Source organism: Oncorhynchus mykiss, chromosome 2 (assembly GCF_013265735.2).
Source record: "Oncorhynchus mykiss isolate Arlee chromosome 2, USDA_OmykA_1.1, whole genome shotgun sequence".
Lineage (NCBI taxonomy): Eukaryota > Metazoa > Chordata > Actinopteri > Salmoniformes > Salmonidae > Oncorhynchus > Oncorhynchus mykiss.
The window spans coordinates 13904137-13926094 of record NC_048566.1 but is presented as its reverse complement, the minus strand read 5'-3'; the positions used below and the strand labels follow the sequence as shown (position 1 = coordinate 13926094).

General features: G+C 42.3%; 3 protein-coding genes across 4 annotated transcripts in view; 1 reads left to right on the top strand and 2 right to left on the bottom strand.

Annotated features, from left to right (window-relative positions):
* Window positions 1-204: 204 nt before the first annotated feature.
* Window positions 205-4643, bottom strand: LOC110535355 (transmembrane protein 116). Its single transcript, XM_036961641.1, has 11 exons — window positions 4045-4643; window positions 3637-3683; window positions 3467-3530; window positions 3129-3257; window positions 2603-2719; window positions 2458-2507; window positions 2185-2268; window positions 1790-1931; window positions 1560-1704; window positions 1354-1433; window positions 205-1269 (listed from the first exon to the last, which is right to left on the bottom strand). Exons 1-11 carry the CDS (start codon window positions 4117-4119, stop codon window positions 1054-1056), a joined length of 1149 nt encoding a protein of 382 aa, XP_036817536.1. The 5' UTR covers window positions 4120-4643; the 3' UTR covers window positions 205-1053.
* A 910-nt stretch (window positions 4644-5553) lies between these two features.
* LOC118944102 (ectonucleotide pyrophosphatase/phosphodiesterase family member 7-like) lies at window positions 5554-10357 on the bottom strand. The gene is made up of 5 exons (XM_036962031.1): window positions 9873-10357; window positions 8485-8630; window positions 7296-7919; window positions 6950-7172; window positions 5554-6751 (listed from the first exon to the last, which is right to left on the bottom strand). The coding sequence occupies exons 1-5, from the start codon at window positions 10108-10110 to the stop codon at window positions 6681-6683; spliced, it is 1302 nt and encodes a 433-aa protein (XP_036817926.1). The 5' UTR covers window positions 10111-10357; the 3' UTR covers window positions 5554-6680.
* A 1361-nt stretch (window positions 10358-11718) lies between these two features.
* Window positions 11719-21958, top strand: part of LOC110535394 (copine-4) — an 86098-nt gene continuing 75858 nt past the window's right edge. The window contains exon 1 of one of the 2 annotated variants that reach the window (XM_036962016.1): window positions 11719-11988. The gene's annotated coding sequence lies outside the window, so the exon portion shown is untranslated. The remainder of the gene's footprint in view (window positions 11989-21958) is intronic. The other variant, XM_036962010.1, reaches the window with a different exon arrangement.

The window sequence follows — 21958 nt, the reverse complement described above, 5'->3', positions numbered from 1 at the left end:
TTTAAAACTTTTTGCAGAAAGTTGAAACCAAAAACTTTAAAGGGAGTAAGACGGTCTCTGATTTCGTCAAAGCTGGAGGCACTGACTACAGCCTCATCTTTGATAACTGCCATGACGCAGCTGGTCGGATGTGGGAGTGAAACAATATTTTATTGTTTTGATGAGGCTGCAGCAGTTACTATATTTGAGCTGCAATAGCCATTTCATATTGATGGATTAAGTTAAACAGAAATAAAGTCCAATGCATTGACAGACCGGAAATTCACATTCTTTTCATTCAGTTTCATTTGCATCTCAGAAAAAAAGAAATTGTATGTTGTGGTGATGTATTTATCCTGTAACTCATGCCTCATGCAAGGCAAGAATTGTCCCCTTTGATAAAAGTTTAGAATTTAACTCAAGGAGTGAGCATAAACCTACAGTCACATTTCTGTGACCAAGCCCATGCAGGGCGAAAACTAAACATTGCACACACTTGCGTATCTACGACCATCACACAACACCACGGGCCAAACTCGTACGTCAAGCAGCATCTCTGTGAATGGAGGGCCTTTGTTCCATCAAGATGAAAAGTGACAGGCTGCTCACTGTTTCCACACGGTTGGGCTCAATCAGGGCCCCTCTAAATCAAAGACATGCCAGTCAGTTACAAAGCCTTTCACAAATATCCTCGGCTGTCCCCAACTACTGTGGGAAATTCTAAACACTAATGTAGAGACAATGTTTGCACGAGCGATGCAGTCAAAACAAGTGAGGGAGGGAGTGACTCTGATTCCTATGAAAGTACAGAGCTCTCAGATCCTGTTTCAGAGCTGCTCTTCCTCTCCTTGTAAATTCCCTGGTTCTTCCCTTTTTTACACCTCAGCAGTTCAGCCTCTGTCTGGTTGGACCCTGCTGTCCCTTGTGTACAGCCGAGGGTGTTCTTGCTTCATTGGTATAACAGGTGCTTCCCAAGGTACTGTCCCCAAGATTCAAAACCAAACCGTCACTCCCAGTCTGGCACAAAAGGCTTTGTTTCATTTCTTTTGCCAGTGTCACAACCACCATAGTAAGTTAATGTGGTGTCGGTAGAATACCAGATCCTTCTATATCATCTGATTTGTGGGATGGTGTTGACCATAGAGTTTTATAGCCTTTCTTCTGAGATCTCAGAAGTGGCGTCTGGGTGTCCATGTCCCTTAGAGCATCTTTGCTAGCTGAGCGGAAGTGTGTCTGTGTCCAGCCGTACACCACACAGTTCAGAAGGCCTTGAGAGGATGAGGTGAAGGCCTGGGATGAGGAAGTAGAAGTTAAGCCATGGACTGAGGTTGCACACGTCTTGGATGTAGGTTTCAGAGCAGCTGGCAGTTTTACCTGTAAGATGTAGAGAATGACGCCCACAACTCCCTCCACTGATTTGGGGTTGTACAGAATCATGGCTGACAGGAACACTGCTGAAATGACAAGGTAAACAAGGCAATATATCAAAAAGGAGAATGTGATTTTCAGCTGCTACAAATCATTTAGCAAGCCCGGGGGGGCCCTAGGATTCTGAGCTGGGTGAACAGTACTGTAGTTACCTGGGCCCCAACAGAAGAAGAAGACAGAGGGGTAGAGGAGCATGTGTCGGTCCAGAACACGAAGCGACGCCCACTGCCTGTCGCCGAGGAAACCGCTAGAACTCACACAACGTCTGTAAACAGTGCGGGCTTTTCCCATGAGCACCTGGTGTAGACAAAAGACGTGTGAAGCCAAGATACGTTTGAATAAAATAAATATAAGCTGGTAACCATGGGATAGGCTGACTCACCACAATGCCAACAAAGGTGAGGAGGAACACTGCCAGGAAGACAGCAATACTGTACATGTGTCCCAGGCGGCAAGCTGAGTCCACCTCCATCTTGCTCAAGTCAGTGGACATGAAGAGTGCCTCTGTGTGCATTAGAAGGCACCTAATATGCAGGGAGAGGGACTTTAGTCAAACTGTTATGCACCTCAAATCAACGAGATATGTATAATAAAAAAACACATTAAAAATGACGATTAAATCATATTCATTGATCAAACATTTAGCACGGATGTGCTTGATATGAATTCTGATTGCCTTACTTAAACTGCAAACCTTATTGACACACAATTATCTCTATCCCAAAATAAACTCTCTCCATGATAATATTCCTACTTTGATGCATACTTCAGACCTACTTGTAAGGCTGGCTGAAGTTTGTGTAACAGTGGTCCATGTTTCCTGTTACAAACACTGGCAGCATCAGCAGCACGGGGAGGACACTGGGAGGAGAAATGGGGACATGTAGCATACTCCCTCTATTGGATGTATAATGACATCTACTGAACTTTAAATAGGTCAAGCATATACTAGGCCATCATTGTAAATAAGAATTTGTTCTTAACTGACTTGCCTGGTTAAATAAATACATGTAAATGAAATACTCTTTCTGTAAAATAGTCCATGCTTACCATGACAGGACTGCAGCAATCTTGCTGAAACTTCTCAGATTGGTGGCGCACTTCAACAAAACAGAGGCCAGACTTTAACCAAACAGTTGAATACGAGGAATTACAGACAACCAAATGTGTCAGACATCAAAACGATAATTTGTCAGGTAGCACCTACTTGGGCTGGGTATCCATGAAGGCTACTGTAGAATCTGTTATTTAGCCCAGAGTACAGGGTCCATACATAGTTCAATGTGTAGAAGAACGAGGTCATATACAGGATCTGTTAAAAGACAGGGGTTCTCCGTCAGTGGTCACCATGAGTCAACCAACATTTACTTATATTTTAGTGGTGAGAAGCGTGGTATGACGTGTCAATGAAATGTTGTTCCCTTTCTGCATATCCATGAAGATTAGATATCTAGGACCATCATTGGTTTTGTTGTGGGGTTATATATCATGTTCCCTTTTGGTACAGAATATTCCAGTGCACAAGTACAAGGGAAATGGGTCAGCCACATCCAGACTCCTTTGTCCCGATCTAACAGAATTGAAGAGGCGTCAAATTGGGCTAGATTTGCTGCTCTACTTCATATGGGACGGATCTGGATCGGCCTTGGCCATCTATTTCTCAGTAAAACATTAAGTCAATTCTTACTGTAAATGAATGTATTATACGTCTGTGTACATACCTGTTCAACGATGTGTAGGTTGTAGCAGGTGGCATGGCTATCACAGTCCTGGGTGAACAGTACTGCTCCTACCAGCCAGCTGACTGCCAGCAGCAAGTCTGTCACACTCAGTAAGAACAATGGCTGGATCTGCAGAGGAGGTGGTATTGGCCATTGTTTTGGAGTCTAAAGCAGTCATGGTATTGTAGGTAGGTTAATAATATTGTTATAATTAACAAAAACCGATTGGATTTATATAGCGCCTTTCTACCAACTAAGGTAGGGTATAATATAGGCTTAAATGTGGAAACAATTAAAACCAACTGTAGAGGGGATCATCTGTAGTGTTTGTAACTAACCTCAGGTGTCCTTATAAGGTGTTGGAAAGTTGCATAAACAATTATGGAACCTGAACCGACAATGCTGCAAACAACAAGAAAAAACACATTGGGAAGAGCTCCTCATTTGACCCGTGTGATCACCAGATTGTACAATTACAAAGAGGTTGTAAATGCTGCGCCCTGCTTACCTCAGCACTGCCATAGTCATCTGGATCCACCTAACTGCAAAGTACACCTTTACAGGGGAAAGGTGTTGATTATAAACCAAAACAGTCACTATCCTATAACACTACTCTGGTCAACTGGATCCACCTGACTGCAAAGTACCCCTTTACTGGGGAAAGGTGTTGATTAGAAACCAAAACAGTCACTATCCTATAACACTACACTCCTCAACTGAGGAGAATAATCTCATCCACTTTCTACAGTGCTAGAGGGTGGTCCCACCCCCCAAAAGCCATGCAGCAGACACATGTTGCAACGATGTAGCTACAACTAAGAAATACACATTGCTGTACACTTTGCAGTAGTTTAAATACAGGACAACTACACATGAATAATCACAATACTTAATACAATACTTGTAAATGACTTACAACAGTCCAGTCCTCAGGCGTTGTTGTGTTTTGCTCCGTGTTGTTTGAGACATCTTGCAAGACGAAATGTAACATTTTTTATTTATTCTAAGACTTAACCCAATTGTAGAATATATATATAGCTATGTCGTTCCCAAAACATCCAGCCATAGCTTAAAACATCAGAGACTAGTTGTGATTTAGGCTGATTAACCTAGACACGCACGGATCCAAAACTGAAGTGATTGTACAGCAGTTTAACGTCACATAGAATGCAGGGCGCGCTCACTCTCCATTTGACCTAACCCGTTAATGCTTCGTCACATGACCGCAACAAGTGTAGCCACTCTTCATGGCTGGTTTCATAATCTTATAATTTACATTAGGCAATAGCCCGTAGCCTATTCATCACCCTTGTTGTTTTAATTTCAATTCACCACTTAACCCTACAATAACCTTGGCGATGACAAAAATAATCGGCATCAATGTGAAAAATATACATTGATTGTACAAAACACGAAGAACAGGTGCGCCTAGCGCAGCTACCACCATACCCGTTCAAAGGCACTCAATATTTTGTCCTGTCATTCACCCTCTGAATGGTACACACACAATCCATGTCTCAATCATCTCAAGGTTTAAAAATCTCCCTTTAACCCATCTCCTCCCCTTCATCTACACTGATTTGAAGTGGATTTAACAAGTGACATCAATAAGGGATCATAGCTTTCACCTGGATTCACCTGGTCAGACTGTCATTGAAAGAGCAGTATAACTGCAGTTATGCCACAGGTATGACAAAACATTTATTTTTACTGCTCTAATTACATTGGTAACCAGTTTATAATAGCAATAAGGTACCTCCGGGGTTTGTGGTATATGGCCAATATAACAAGGCTAAGGGCTGTTCTAACGCACGACCTAGACACAGCCCTTAGCCGTGTTATATTGGCCATAAACCACACCTCCTCGTGCCTTTTGCTTAATTAGAGTGCAGTTATTCTGCAATTACTATGTCCAAAATACCACAGTTAACTGCAGTTACTACACTTTTACTGCAGTTTCACAACTGCAATTTGTTTTAGTAAGGGAGGCTTTCATAATATTTAGTATGAAATAAAGGGCCAACGGAGATTATGTACGTTTTATATTTCCTCCATCTGTGTTTTCAGATCGGTCTGTTCTGTAACATTTCCATTTGTTGGAATATGTGTATACAGTTGGGGCGGCAGGTAGCCTAGTGTTTAGAGAGTGGGCCAATAACTGGAAGGTTGCTAGATTGAATCCCGGAGCTGACAATGTAAAAATCTGTCTAACTGCCCCTGAACAAGGCAGTTAACCCACTGTACCTAGGCCGTCATTGTAAATAAGAATTTGTTCTTAAAAGAATGTGTTCTTAACTGACTTGCCTAGTTAAATATTGGTTACATTTATTTAAAAAATGATATCCCCAGCTGGCTGCAGGTGGTAATAACACCTTAGATCCAAATCCTGTTTCCTGTTAAACATTTTAATTTAAAAACTGCAATACTCATTCATCGTGCACGTTTATTAAAGCATAATAACAACAAATAAATATACAGTCGGAACAAATATTTAAACAAAAATATGACTCCAAATAAAATCTGACATTTAGAATGAAAGGCAACAACTTCTCAAAGGAATCAGGCTACTTGAAACCCCTGAACCATCAGTGGGAGGGTGTCATTATTAAATGTAGGTTCTAGACGAAGTTATTTGAGCCAATGCTGACTGGTTTGATTATTAAACATACACTCAGTGGGCAGTTTGTTAGGCACACCACCACGTTCCCAAAAATGGTTAGCAGACAGCGTGTCACGTGGCTGTGGCTTGCTATACACTGAGTGTACAAAACATTAAGAATACCTGCTCTTTCCATGACATAGACATGCAACTCAATATTAGGAAGGTGTTCTTAATGTTTTTTACACTCAGTGTATAAAGAAGGCTTGAACTTTAGAGTGAACAAAATTAGTGACTTAAGCGACGTTGAGCATGGTATGTATGATCGTCGATTCCAGGCGCGCCGTTTCCATTGTCTCAGAAACGTCCGGCCTCCTGGGCTTATTATATTAAGCACAACCCTGTCTAGGATTTACCTAGAATGGTACCAAAAACATCCGTTCAGCGGCAGTCCTATGGGCGAAAACAGATCGTTGATGAGAGGTCGAAGGAGAATGGCAAGAATTGTGCAAGCTACAAACAGGCAAATAACTGCGCAGTGCAACAGTGCTGTGCAGAACGGCATCTCGGAGCGCACAACACATCCATCCTTGTCACAGATGGGCTATTGCAGCATGAGTCCATGGCCCCATCCTGCCTGGTGTCAATAATAAAGGCTGTCGGTGTAATGGTGCGAGGAATGTTTTTCCTTGATACCAATTGAGCAACGTTTCCATGCCCTGAAGAATTCAGGCTGTTCTGGTGCAAAGGGGGTCCGACCCGGTACTAGATAGGTGTACCTAATTAACGGGAAACTGAGTGTATAATACAATCAGATGGATATTGTTGATGAACATCATAGTGAATGTGATCCTCCTTAAAAATATTTGTTGGAGTTTTGTTTATTATTGATTCAGCTATGCAATTGTTTTCAGTTAACGAACATTATGGAAAATAACCAACATCATAAATAACTACATGACAAATAAAATGTAGACAAATATCGATGCCAAAACACCAAGGGACATCTGATTTCTTCTCCCACCTGTGTAGAGAAGAATGGCGCCATTAGTTATGTGATATAACCATTTGTCATGTCAGTCTTGATAATTATCTTATAGAAGAAGTATCATCAGTGGAGCACACATTAAGGTTGATATATTCCTGTATTAGAATGAATTAATAGACACTTTCATGCATTTTGATACTAAAATGCTTTCTAGGAGAAGCTCCCAGCTCGTACCGTTCTGCACCAGCATGCCCTCAGTGATAGATAGGGAACCATTGTTAGGGGCTGGATCTATCTGCAGCAGCTTGCACATTAGAGGGTAGATGTGGACACTGTCAAAGGGCTCGGACAGATAACTATTTTTGAAATCTGGTCCAAAAGCACGGAAGATGGTCTTCATGTCCATTTCGTCCATGTGGAATCCATGATCTCCTTTGTTTACGTAGACGATGAACCGCTGTTGAAATGACATGCATATCATAATTGTTTTTATTTTTTAAATCTGTGATATTTTTACTTTACCATTTTTTACTTTATACATAGTATATGAAGTGTTTTTAAAGTGAATACCAGTACCTACCGAGTTTAAGTTGAAACCTAGATCAGCAATGACAATAATAGGCTGTATTCTGTCATTCTTAGACAAATGAAAGTTCTCTGGCATATCTTCCTTCTTGTAGACTGTGAGGTTTGGGGCCTTCATGAGAGCATCATAAACCTGCTGTTCCTTTCCTTTCTTCGGTGTGATCATTCCAAACCCGCCGTAGTCAAGGAGCTCAAAATAAACCAAGTTGAAGAAATTCAGGTATTTAGAGAGGATTATCTCATCTACAAGAGGTCTTTTTTTGACGGTGGTCATGCCATGGTCAGAGGTGATGATGATGTTCAGGTTATCTGTCAAACCATCTCGCTGGATGGCCTCCCTCAGGTATCCGATGGTGCGGTCAATCTGCTTTATTATGGTTTTCCTGTCAGGGTGGTCTGGTCCTTTGGCATGACCCACGTTGTCAGGCTCTCCATAGTACAGAGTCACAAAGTCAAAATCTTCTTCGGTGAACCAGCTCAACACAGTGTCAATATTCTGTTGCCACTCTGTTTCGTTATCATCTTGTTGACCTGTTTCCTCAACCACCGCCCGGTTTACACTTTGACCACTGTAGTTGGCGGCTCCTCCTGGAAAGAAAAAGGAGCCTGTTTTCAGGCCCTGAAAGATAAGAAAAGGTATGTATGCTTGTATGTATGCTTCTAATTACAGGGAGTAGTAGGGGTCTTAACTTTCATTAGAGCAACTTCATTCACCTAAAAATAATCAAGTCAAATTCAATTTTATCTGTCACATGCTCCGAATACAACACCTTACCATGAAATGCTTTCTTACAAGCCCTTAACCAACAGTGTAGTTCAAGAAGAGTTTAAGAAAATATTTACCAAATAAACTCATGTAAAAAATGCAATAAATTATAAAAAGTAACACAATAACATAACAATAACGAGGCTATATACAGGGGGAACCGGTACCAAGTCAGTGTGCAGGGGTACTGGTTAGTTGAGGTCATTTTTACATGTAGGTAGGGGTGATGTGACTATGCATAGATAATAAACAGCGAGTAGCAGCAGTGTACAAAACAAATGGGGTGGGGGTCAATGTAAATAGTCTGACGGTGGTTTCTGTAGCTGTGGGTAGGAGGACTGTAAGCTAAATCTGCATATTAGACAAATAACACTTGTGATATTTTATGTCCAGGATTAAATCATGGCCAGTTCCTCACCTGGTTCTGTGCTGTAATCCACAACGGTAAGGCTCCATTGTCCCACCACTCAGACCTCTTCAAGGTAGCTTTATGGACGACTTTCTGATGAGTTGTGGAATTAAACATCATATTGTGAACAACTCCATGATCCTCTATCCATCTCCCTGTGAGAGATATGAGAAGTAGAATGATATGTAAATATTTTCTAATGCCAGTGTAGCCGATGTGAAATGGCTAGCTAGTTAGCGGTGGTGTGCGCTAGTGACGTTTCAATCGGTGATGTCACTTGCTCTGAGACCCTGAAGTAGTGGTTCCCCTTGCTCTGCAAGGGCCGCGGCTTTTGTGGAGGGATGGGTAACGATGCTTCGAGGGTGACTGTTGACGTGTGCAGAGCGTGCCTGGTTCGCGCCCAGGTCGGGGCGAGGGGGCGGACGTAAAGTCTATACTGTTACACCAGCAACCTTCCAGTTTGAATTGTCTTTTCATCATGACATTATGATAAACAGTATCCAAAACCTCAGTGATGTCTTATCAAGGATATCGAAGATGGCATTTACAACTTTAATTGCTGTACTATATATATATTTTTTATCACTGTCATATAAGAGAACATTTAGAAATTGTCTGTAGATTTGTAGGTTTTTCCTGCATTAACAAATGAAAACATAAGGTGATTTCCATTTCTCAACAATAACTCTAGGGTCAGATTAAAGTGAGGTCAATTGCCCAGAGATAAAGTAAGCAGCAAGTTTGACCAGATTTGTATTTAAATAGTTAGGACCCAAAGGATATGTACAGTATGTGCACATATACAGTGTACATTTGATTTATTTTATTTTAATTGTACCTTTATTTAAATAGGCAAGTCAGTTAAGAACTAATTCTTAACTGCCTTGTTCAGGGGCAGAACGACATAATAGATTGTCCTAAAAATCAGAAAGAACATTTCATTTAGATTTGAGTCATTTAGCATAGATAAGAGCGACTTACAGGATCAATTATGGTTAAGTGCTGTGCTCAAGGGCACATCGGCAGATGTTTCACCTAGTCAGCTCTTAATCACTAGGCTTACCTGCCACCCAGAACACTGGCAAGTGAGACTACTTTGTAACGTGAGTGAGATCATGGTCAGGACTGGCATTTTCTGGGCACATGCCACAAACAAAACTGTTTTTATGAAAGAATTGAAATATTTGGCCAAGGAAATCAACAGTCAATAATCCATCTACAGTAGTAGGCTACATTTGACTTCAAAACCAGTTTTGAAACAGTAACTTGGGCCCGTAGTCACATGTTACCCAAGGAAATACTTATTTTTGATGAATATGCACCTGATTGAGAACTTCAAACACGCTGCTCAAATGCACGCAACAAGTCAACAGCATTTTGTAACTCTTCTGCCTTACCAGTTATGGTGGTAAAGTGAGATGGGGACGTCATGGTGATAGCCGGAGGGGTGATGTACTTTGCCTTCACTCCATCTACCACTAACTTGTCCATGTGAGGGGTGTCTACGTCTTGATCATAGTCCCATCGGAAACCATCAAAGGAGATCACTAGCAACTTGTTGTGTGTCCCCTTGTTCAATGGTTTGCACTCTACACTGAGAACAACTGCCATTCCCAAATACAAATCCAACCACATCTTGATGTCTTGGCTTGTCTGCACTAACTAATCCTGTTGGGCTTGATGGATGTCATTTATAGTCATCATTGTGGTCAGGAAGATAACATGTGTTCTTTGAAGAGTGTTATCTTCAAAGGACAAACCTTGAATGTGCCTTGCTTTAATAGACAGGAGGGGTGTTATCAATTGTTATCTGAAGAGAGATTTCACCTAAGATGCCTAGAGATTAGTCTATGGACCCAAGAGTGTCATTAACCCAAGACTGTCTACTCAGCTGCTCAGCAGATAGGTAAAGTTATCTCTAGTTGTGAGTGAAGTAATGGGTCAGGTAGGACCCTGTAATGATGCTCTAAACAGCATGCCAGAGCCCTGGGGTTAAACAAGGTATTTGACAGCCTCTACTTCTATGCTTTGTACCTGAGTAGGCAGATCTTATTATTATTATATTTTTTTTTTAACCTTTGATGTCCAAAATACTCCACCAACAGCTTCTGTCCAAGGCAATCCACCGTATCAACAAAACAATAAAACATGACCCTGAAAATGACTTTGAAATATGAACTTTCCTAAAATCAATCTACTAAAATGTCATTGTACATGATAGTAATGTTATCTAGGTGACCTCAGACAGTGTCTCAACCCATTAGGGGTCGCAGCAGGTGACTTTGCTGATAGCTGCTTTATTGAGGAAAAGTTAGACTTTCTATGACTGTGATACTGTATGTGGTTCTCTCACCTAGCTATCTTAAAATGAATCAATTAACTGTAGTCGCTCTGGAGCCATAGGAGGGAGGACAGGCTCATTGTAATGGCTGGAATGTAGCTAGCTATTTCACATCCGTTACACTCACCCCCCTTTTGACCTCCTCCTTTTCCGCAGCAACCAGTGATCCGGGTCAACAGCATCAATGTAACTTTAGCCCGTCCCCCCGGGCGCGAACCAGGGACCCTCATCAACAACAAAGCATCGTTACCCATCGCTCCACAAAAGCCGCTGCCCTTGCAGAGCAAGGGGAACCCCTACTTCAAGGTCTCAGAGCAAGTGATGTCACCGATTGAAACGCTATTTAGCGCGCACCACCGCTAACTAGCTAGCTATTTCACATCCGTTACACATGTCTGTATTCCCTGTTATGTGAAATCCATAGATTAGGGCCTAATGAATGTATTTCAATTGACTTATTTCCTTATATGAGCTGTACCTCAGTAAAATGTTTGAAATTGTTGCATGTTTTGTTTATAAAGTTGTTCCGTATAGTAAAAACGTGTTTCGTAAGCCTATCAATACTTACACCCCTCATATCCTCTGTCTTGTCCTCAAGAGCAATTACTAACATAATTAGTCACTAAACCTAGGGCTATGTGTGAGAGGCCGATTACCATAGAGTGAACAAGATCTGACGAATGGCTTTCTAACAGATCAATACAGAGTGGTGAACTAACGTGAAAGCATCTATTTATCATTTTGAGAGTATGTGGTGGGTACGAAGCACAAGATATTTCAAGTGTGACAGGAGGTGTAAACTAATTTAAAACGACAGCCACCAGAGGGCAGTATTGTCAAGATAGTGATAGCGCAGCGCGCAGCAACATTCATTGAAGAAGAGGGTGCATCTGAAGTGATGCGGGAGCCAGTGAAATCATCTTTGGGACTGTTCTCCAACCGTCTTTCATAAAGAGGAAAGGGGGAGACACAACTACATTGAACGTCAAGAGGGCAGGCTCCTCTATCGCTGCTGATATAAACAATGGATTGAGAATGGGGTTTGGTTTTCTGTGTGGTGAAGTCATCTTTCTTAGCCGAGTTTGCTCAAATCGGAGCCTTTGAATTTGAAAAGTTTTTCTTGTCAGCATCACTCACTGGTTTGGGATTATTTTTGTTCATGTTTTTATAAGGTGAGTTTAGAATTAATGACAAAGTATTTGCATAAACATGCATTGAAAATTGTTGATATTGAACATTTTTTAAATAATATCTGTTATAATTCACTTTGTTGATCAAAATGTTTCTGATGCTGGAATTCCCCCAGTTTTACATAGGCCTAGTTTATTATGTGTGACACCTGCCTGTAGATTCTCAAGGCTTTTTTTTCCAAGGTTGAATAATTGACAGGTTGTAGGAAAGGCTACATCAATCATATCTTTTGCAAGTGTTGCAGGAAAATGTGTTGGTAACAGTACTTCAAATATGTCCAGCAACAATGAGGTCATATCTACCTGTCACCGTACCTGCTCTTGCCAATCTGTGTTATTACGCAACTGAATTGGGCTGTGGAACCTGGTGGTTTTTATTTAATCTGTATGAAGTTATGAGCGTCCTTCATTCACCCTGAATGGATTCACAGGGCAGGGTCGTTATGGTCTCGTCACCTAATATGAACAGGGATGGTTATCTGATGTAGTTTGTGCTGCAGGTCACTAGAGAACCCAGCTAGCACATCATGTTCTCAGAACCATATGTTTCTTAGTGCTTGGCGAGAGTGGGGTTGTACTACGGTTATTTTGCATACAACCTTCCCATAACGTTTCCTACAGGTTTCCTCTATTCAAAGTCATGTTCTCAGAATGTTCAGAGAACGTTAAGAAACAACGTTCTTCTGTGGGAATTTCAGTACTTAAAAGCATAACGTTTTCTGCAGGTTTCCTCGTGGTTCTATTTAAAGTCATGTTGTCAGAGAATTAAGAAAACTTTCCATAAAAACCACAAGAAAACATAAGTATAGTTCAAAGAAGGTTCTAAGAATATTATTTGAAAACATATACGTTCTGTTCTCAGTATCAACAAAACCCTCTATCCTCTATCTGGTTAAGTGTGTTCAGGTGTGTTGGCTTCACACACTGATTGGCCACATCTGATGTTAATGAGTGCTTGTTTCCTTTGACATAGGGTCTGTTTGAATAGACTAAAATGAACAGCTTTTTATGAGTAAAAAAAACATGTCATGCCAGCTCCATCCTGATGGCGTGGTCGACTAATTTCATGGATAGGGAGCAGGAAATCATAGGTTTGAATCTCACAATAATAAAAAAAGTAACCTTTATTTAACTAGGCAAGTCAGTTAAGAACAAATTCTTATTTACAATGACGGCCTACACCTGCCAAACCCGAGCGACACTGGGCCAATTGTGCACCACCCTATGGGACTCCCAATCATGGTCGTGGTACATCCTGGATTCAAACTAGGGTGTCTGTAGTGACACCTCTAGCACTGAGATGTAGTGCCTTAGACCGCTGTACCACTCAGGAGCCCGATGCCATGCCACAATAACAATACATGTGTTTCCATGATTAATGCCTAAGCAAATACATTTCCATGTGTTTCCATGATTAATGCCTAAGCAAATACATTTCCATGTGTCTTGCTTGTGCTTGGAGTTCAAAACAGTTCAACTAAGCTAGCAGTCTTATCGAAACATGTTCTCAGAATGCTATTTAATTACCTTCAAATAACCTATCATTTCCGTTCTCAGAACGTTAATAAAACCTCCCAGGTAAACTTTCCGGGAACCATAGAAAAATGTTCTCAGAACCTCCCTACAACCTAAAATGTACATTCCCAGAACAGGAGAAATGTTTACTTCCGTTCTCAGAATGTTTAAATAGCTTTCAGTTTTAACGGTCAGGAAACTTATGACTTCGTTCCCAGAATCAATAATGTACATTCCTACAACTTCCAAGGAACTAAATTTGCTAGCTGTGTATGCTGTTACATGTTAGTCATCTAGCAGATGCTAGCTTTGTGATTCCAGCTACCAACCTTTCAGTTACTGGCCCAACACTTGTAACCACTAGGCTACCTGCCACCCTGTAGCACTGCCCTACTTCAGTCTAACATCTCTCCCAGTCTTTCAATAGAACTATTTTTCCTGACCTATGGAGGGCGTGCAATCAACACCCTGAATTTGAACCAAGAACCGTGCTTGACTTGGGCAGGAGCTCACCGGAGCTGAGTACTGGCACCTCAACATTTCTACTGCTTGATCTCCTGTTCCTCTTATAGAATACTAGCTCAAAAGTATTTTAGGTCTCCTGCTCCTAAATATAAACATGAGTACCGGCACCTATTTCAGTCCAAGTCAAGCACTGACCAATAATCGTGATTGACAATAAAAATGGCTCCCTTCTGAAGGCATGTAAAATAGTAACAATAATACTACTTTTTAAATAAAGACTTGTAGCTTACACACATGCAGGCATTAGCAAAAAATATGGTAAATTGATCAAGAGAATTATACCTAACCAAATGATCTTGTCTGATCAAGTGCAGCTGCATGCCTACACACAAACAGTTGCTCAGAGAGAGAGCGGTTAGAGGGAGTTCCCCCTAAAAGAAGCCAACAAGGAACTGATCGTGATGTTTCTATGAATATGCAAATACACCTGAATCTCTCTCCTGTGAGTGGCTGAAAAACATAGCTGATGTGTTATTGCCAGCTGAGTCTAACTCATACTGCTCATGTTGAGGGCATTCACAGGAGGTTGACAGCACCTTAATTGGGGAAGATGGGCTTGTGGTAATGGCTGGAGCGTAACGAGTGGAATGGTATCAAATACTACATCAAACACATGGTTTCCATGGTTTCCAGGTGTTTGATGCCATTCCATTTGCTCCGTTCTGACCATTATTATGAGCCGTCCTCCCCTCAGCAGCCTCTTGTGATGCCTTTCCATTCCATCCTACCCTGGCTTCTGTGTGTGTGTAAATGAATTAAGACAAGTCATTCATTCTCTGCCATTTTAAAAAGAATGAAGAGCTGGGGTTTGTTAGCACTGACATGCGTTGGTCAACCTGATGAACTGACCACTGTTAAATAAATAAGGACATTCATTGGAAAGGTAAAATAATGGAAATCCAACTAATAACACCCTGTTGCTTTTGAAATCCATTGTCAGTTTCTGGTCTGCCTCTGAGAGCACGTATGAGTAATGAGTAGTCCATGCACACTGACTGCTGTATGATTCATTGTTTTCAGGTTTCGAGTAAGAGGTGTTCCTCTCACTGCCTTCTGTTTCCATGAATAGCGAAGAGGCATTTTTATCATTGAGAGATATCAGCTTACTGAAACCATGACGTCTTGAGGCATCACTTCAGACTGACAGTGACATGTAGACATAAAATAAACGGGCCAAAAAATTAATCCCCCCACAAATGTGTCCTTCGCCTTGCAGAGAATTCCATGACTACAGACAGAGAGTCCGAGATGATCCCCCCCTCATGTCCCTGCATCTGGTTTTCAGTGGCTAGGGTGAAATTCAGAAAGTATCCTTTCACCTGTAATTGAGCTGAGCGACTTATGCTTTTTCAAACCCTATAGCCCTGGAGCACTGCGGATTGTGCAAGCTTTGGTTTCAGTCCAGCACCGACACAACTGATTCAAAGGGTTTTATCATAAGTAGATGAATACGGTGTGTTAGTGCTGGGCCGAAGCAAAAGCATTCCTATAGTTTGACACTGTCAGAGTGAGCAGGTGTTGTAGTGTAGCTGTAGCATTGTACCAGTGGGAGTGACATGTTGAACGTAGTATCTACCCACTCAGTGGAAGCTGAGTATCTACCCACTCAGTGGAAGCTGAGTATCTACCCACTCAGTGGAAGCTGAGTATCTACCCACTCAGTGGAAGCTGAGTATCTACCCACTCAGTGGAAGCTGAGTATCTACCCACTCAGTGGAAGCTGAGTATCTACCCACTCAGTGGAAGCTGAGTATCTACCCACTCAGTGGAATCTGCTGAGGGGAGGATAGTTTTCATGTGTTTGATACCATTCCATTCACTCCATTCCAGCCATTTTTATGAGCCATCCTCCCCTCGGGCAGCCTCCATTGGTACTCACCTCATTCTGACACCTCGTTGAATGACAACACACAACACACCAACACCAGGCAGGGATATTCCTCTTTCCTTTCATCTGAAACTGATCCAAGCTTTACTTCTAAAGTTGCTTCTGAACCCATTACCGTCCCCAATTATTAAATACGCAGCAAGAGACAGGCCTTTGTTAGTGGAACCAGGTTTGAATCACATGGACGGGTTCATTCATCACCCATTCAGTGAAAGGGTAATTACTAGCGTCAAAATGTTGCTTAACTGGGTTTTAAAAATATGCAGTGAGCTGCAGGGATTTCCAATGAACTCAGGATGCAGTTGTATATTTGTCTGTTCTCCTGGCATGACACGTAGAAGTGGTGGTCAGGGGGGAAATGGAACTCAACTCCACGCCTTTGACAGTACAGTACAACAGCAGAGGGTTTGGTAGCAAGGTGTGTCTGACGCTGAGAGAGTTTTAGAATGAAGGTTGGAAAAAAAGGGGATCCCTTCCCCTTGCTTCCATGGCAACTGTGAAATATACAGACCACATTCGAGTCAGAGCTCATTATGCAATGAATAGTTCAAGTTCATAGTAGCGTCCTGATTATCTGCAAAGAATATGCTAATTATAACAAATGGGTAAATTTCTTACAGTATAAATATTGCCCAATCCTTAACCCTAACATCAGTCAGGCAATGCCTCTACCCCCCCATGGTGTTGACACAGGCAATGCCTCTACCCCCCCATGGTGTTGACACAGGCAATGCCTCTACCCCCCCATGGTGTTGACACAGGCAACAAGCAGACCCATTTAGTGTGGATTCCAATGGAGCATGGAGGTTAGTGTGAGTGGCAGCTCATACTCCCCCCATAACATTCTAACACCATCAGTCCATCTCATCAACCATGAGAATAAATTATGTCATCCCCAACCCTGAGCCTCAGGCATCATGGGTAATGAGAGAGGAAGGAGAATGTGTAACATTCAGATGATTGACATTTGTATTTCAACCGTGTTTTGAAGTGATATACTGTAATCAGATTATGTTGGGTTTGCTGTGAATAACATCTGATTTCCTCCAGGATTACTGGCCTCCTGGCTCAGGAAGTGGAGCTGAACAGGAGGGAAATTATACTGTAACTGACTGGCAATAATGTGACAATGATATTGCATTGTCCAGTGCCAGGGGAGTGATACAGGTGTAGGATCTTAATTGGATCACTCTGTTGCAATGCAGGAAATGTAAAACTTGTAGTTTATTCAAGGTTTAAAATGTCAGATTTGATTTGCCCAAATGGAAAAAAAAACATTTCCATTAACTATAATCCACACATTTCCTGTTGCTGCAGGATTATTTTCCTGCTGTACATAACTGTCTCAAATGAAGATCCTACATCTGTACCTGACTTAGCGTGGGTAGCCTGTAGCTCAGTTGATATTGTGGCATCTGAAAGAAGGAACATAGAGCAGATAAAGTCCTTCCTCATGCTCAGATCACACTGAGCTGCTGGGAGTCAAGCAGGCAATGGAAGGATATACTGCTGGATTCCAGCAAAACCTCTCCAATCTACTGGGATTTTCAGCTCATGTTGTGGATGAACCTAAAGCCTCTGTGAGACCTGACCAGGGGGAGTGCTGCTCATCGCCAGGCCGAGAGTGCGATGGCAGGAGACAGGCAGAATGGGATTTACACAGTACGGCTCTGGAAATGAAACATTAGACATGACATTCATTTAGCAGACATTCATATCCAGAATGGCTATTGCCTTATGTCCACTGCACTTCCAGAGTAGATTAGCTTCCCTCGATAAAGGTCAATGTGTTCAATTGAGTTGTGCTTCTTTGTTCTTGATCTTTCTTCTGCTATTAAACACCAGGGTGCCGGCAACAGCCAGTGTTCTGTCTGTAATACATTGCCATGGTGTCTGCATCAGCACTTTTATGAGGCCTGCTGTGACAGAGAGCAGCAGCACATCCAGTCACAGCTGTTAACAAAGCCTTTACAGGTTGCCACTGTCTGAGGTCAGGGGTGTCGTGGAAATTTCCTCTATTTACCAAATCATGGGAGCAAACCACACACACAAGTCAGAGTTAGTTATCAAAGTCCATCTTTAATTATATGAGCTCTATCACAACCCTATGACTCTCAGATTGATTCAGTGTCTCCCAGTGAATCCTCTGAGAGCCCCCTTACAATGCAACTGAGTTCCTTTAATAGCAAAGACACACATAGTCAGACAGCATAGACATAACTCATCGTTCAGCTTTGTCTCCTTTCCCAAACCCGTGAAACCATAAACCAAATCCTCCATATCAACAGGCATATATCAAATTGTCATTTAGATGTAACCAACTCTAAATACAACCTCCTGGACAAGCTCTCGGAGAGGAGGGTGAGGCTATAGGTTAAGATAGAAACAACATAAGAGGGAGCATAGAATGATTCCAGACACTGCAACCTTCCTTTCCCCACTATGGGAAAGCTAGAGAGTGAAATATATGTTTACACATGATGACACTTTGACCTCTCCCCTCTCAGCGGCCCAGGCAACTTAGTTTGACATAGAACAGATATCTGCAACCTCACCACAGAATTACACAAAAATACCATTCTGATGAGAATTAACTTACACACATTTGATGAATATAAAACATCTTACATATGTTACCAACAAATTCTGAATCTTCCCTAACAGGGGTCTACTGCACGGACACATATATGTTAACACACACACACACACACACACACACACACACACACACACTTCAACAGTATGCACACATATACATCCATAATCCCACATACTGTATAGACAAATACACACACCTGCGTTTACAAACATAGAAGCACATTGCTACAGGCGTGTCCTAGAATAGAGTTGGCTCCAGCAAGTAGCCTACTTGAGCAGAACAGAAATAGCATGGGCCTCAGCCAGAAAAAAAAAACAGTTCTTGAAAAATCGACCAGAAGTGCAGGGGAGTCAGGGCGTCGGTGCCGGTGCCGGTCTGTTCATTATTTATTTTGGGGTCATTTAGCAGACACTCTTATCCAGAGCGAGTGCATTCATTTTAACATCGCTAGGTGAGACAACAACACATCACAATCGTATCAAGTATATTTTCTCTCAATAAAGTATTTATCAGCAAAGTCAGTGCCACTGGGAAAATATTTGTTATTGTTGTTGTTGCTTATTTACTCACTGTCGTTCACTAGCTGTGCACTTGTCCTGTGTATGTGTGTGAAGGGATGCTTAATATTGACATGCTGGCAATGTGTATGCCTGGGAAAGAGTTTTTCATGGAGTTACAGTATGTAAACATGGCTGTTCATTTAGTTGTAATGTACGACCCTGTCAGCTGGTTATGGACCTTCTGGTGGCTGGATGATGGATGATGGAGGACAGAGGTTTTGATGGATGAGCTTCAGTTGCGGTCGGTGACGTTGAAGATGAGGGAGGACGATTCTTTTTTTTACGAGCATGGCATTTCTATTACAGCATATTAAATGACTGTCATTCATATTCCATTCACCCAGCGCGATGTAACATCAATAGGTTTAGGCTACTACGTGATACTCTAATTTCCCTATACCCATCATGAAATTGCTACAACCTAGCCTATGAATGAAAGTTTACAACATAGGTACACAGGTCGAGATAAAAATTGGAGTAATCAAGGTGTGACACAATGACACATTCAAAACCACCTTGCACACTCTTGCCTGTATCTAGCTGATCTAGGTGGACTTCAGTGGTCCAACAGTTGCAAAGGAGAGTTTCTATTGGATAATTGAGGGACTGTAGCTGATGAATAGATAATCAGTTTTCAGATATTCTGATGCCCACTAACGGTGTACCTATGGTTTGTAAAAATCCCTCAGACAAGAAGAGCAGATTGCCTAGAGGCTGTGGTGTCCGATCAATTTTCTCTCTCTCTCTCTCTCTCTCTCTCTCTCTCTCTCCATGGAGCGTTTAATTGCTCAGGGATCGGTCGGTGGGACTGTTATTCCACGATGTCGCTAGCTATTAGCCTGTCAGGCTGAATCCAATTACTCAGAGAAGGACACTTTGATTAGAACACCACTCTATCAGTTTCAATGAAAAAGGAAGTGGAATCTTCTGTCCAAGTCTGCTTCCCCAGGGCTATACAGTGGTGGTAACCCTGTCTGCTTCCCCAGGGCTATACAGTGGTGGTAACCCTGTCTGCTTCCCCAGGGCTATACAGTAGTGGTAACCCTGTCTGTTTCCCCAGAGCTATACAGTGGTGGTAACCCTGTCTGCTTCCCCAGGGCTATACAGTAGTGGTAACCCTGTCTGTTTCCCCAGAGCTATACAGTGGTGGTAACCCTGTCTGCTTCCCCAGGGCTATACAGTAGTGGTAACCCTGTCTGTTTCCCCAGGGCTACAGTGGTGGTAAACCTGTCTGCTTCCCCAGGGCTATACAGTAGTGGTAACCCTGTCTGTTTCCCCAGGGCTATACAGTGGTGGTAACCCTGTCTGTTTCCCCAGGGCTATACAGTGGTGGTAACACTGTCTGTTTCCCCAGGGCTACAGTGGTGGTAACTCTGTCTGTTTCCCCAGGGCTATACAGTGGTGGTAACCCTGTCTGTTTCCCCAGGGCTATACAGTGGTGGTAACCCTGTCTGCTTCCCCTGGACTACAGTGGTGGTAACCCTGTCTGCTTCCCCAGGGCTACACTGGTGGTAACCCTGTCTGTTTCCCCAGGGCTACACTGGTGGTAACCCTGTCTGCTTACCCAGGGCTATACAGTGGTGGTAACCCTGTCTGCTTACCCAGGGCTATACAGTAGTGGTAACCCTCTCTGTTTCCCCAGGGCTACAGTGGTGGTAACCCTGTCTCTTTCCCCAGGGTACAGTGGTGGTAACCCTGTCTGTTTCCCCAGGGCTACAGTGGTGGTAACCCTGTCTGTTTCCCCAGGGCTACAGTGGTGGTAACCCTGTCTGTTTCCCCAGGGCTATACAGTAGTGGTAACCCTGTCTGTTTCCCCAGGGCTACAGTGGTGGTAACCCTGTCTGCTTCCCCAGGGCTATACAGTGGTGGTAACCCTGTCTGTTTCCCCAGGGCTACAGTGGTGGTAATCCTGTCTGTTTCCCCAGGGCTACCTTGGTGGTAACCCTGTCTGCTTCCCCAGGGCTACAGTGGTGGTAACCTTGTCTGCTTCCCAGGGCTACTGTGGTGGTAACCTTGTCTGACTTAACAAGCTGCTGTTGTCTTCTGATCCATAGTATCACTTTCTTTCGATTCGTTATTATCAAGCCAAGCGCTTGGGACTATAAGGTTCTCTCTGCATATTTGTTAGATTTATGTTATTTACATAGCCTTGTTCTGTTCAATGTTCTCTACCTATACAGTACTCTAAATACCCCACAATTCATGTGGGTAAAAAATAGCTGACACAATTCAATGGCAATTATCTCAGAATCATATTTTTGCAGATAGAACCTAGTCCCAAGCTCTCAAATGAATATAAGAGCCTAACACTGCACCAGGAGATTTGGTATTAGTCCATTTTTATTTTTTATTTATTTTTTATTTTCACCTTTATTTAACCAGGTAGGTCAGTTGAGAACAAGTTCTCATTTACAACTGCGACCTGGCCAAGATAAAGCAAAGCAATGCGACACAAACAACAACACAGAGTTAAGCATGGAATAAACAAACATATAGTCAATAGCACAATAGAAAAGTCTATATACAGTGTGTGCAAATGAGGTAAGATAAGGGAGATAAGGCAACAAATAGGCCATAGTAGTGAAATAATTACAATTTAGCAATTAAACACTGGAGTGATAGATGTGCAGAAGATGAATGTCCAAACAGAGATACTGGGGTGCAAAGGAGCAACAAAAAAAAACAGTATGGGGATGAGGTAGTTGGATGGGCTATTTACAGATGGGCTATGTACAGGTGCAGTGATCTGTGAGCTGCTCTGACAGCTGGTGCTTAAAGTTAGAGAGGGAGATATGAGTCCCCAGCTTCAGTTCCAATCATTGGCAGCAGAGAACTGGAAGGAAAGATGGCTAAAGGGGGAATTGG

Coding starts and splice junctions, on each gene's coding strand:
- LOC118944102 (XM_036962031.1), bottom strand. CDS start 10,110: ATGTGGTTGGATTTGTATTTGGGAATGGCAGTTGTTCTCAGTGTAGAG. Junction 8,631..9,872: donor TCACTTTACCACCATAACTG/GTAAGGCAGAAG, acceptor TATCTCTCACAG/GGAGATGGATAGAGGATCAT. Junction 7,920..8,484: donor GGATTACAGCACAGAACCAG/GTGAGGAACTGG, acceptor CTTATCTTTCAG/GGCCTGAAAACAGGCTCCTT.
- LOC110535355 (XM_036961641.1), bottom strand. CDS start 4,119: ATGTTACATTTCGTCTTGCAAGATGTCTCAAACAACACGGAGCAAAAC. Junction 3,531..3,636: donor ATGACTATGGCAGTGCTGAG/GTAAGCAGGGCG, acceptor TGTTGTTTGCAG/CATTGTCGGTTCAGGTTCCA. Junction 1,270..1,353: donor TCATTCTCTACATCTTACAG/GTAAAACTGCCA, acceptor TCCTCATCCCAG/GCCTTCACCTCATCCTCTCA.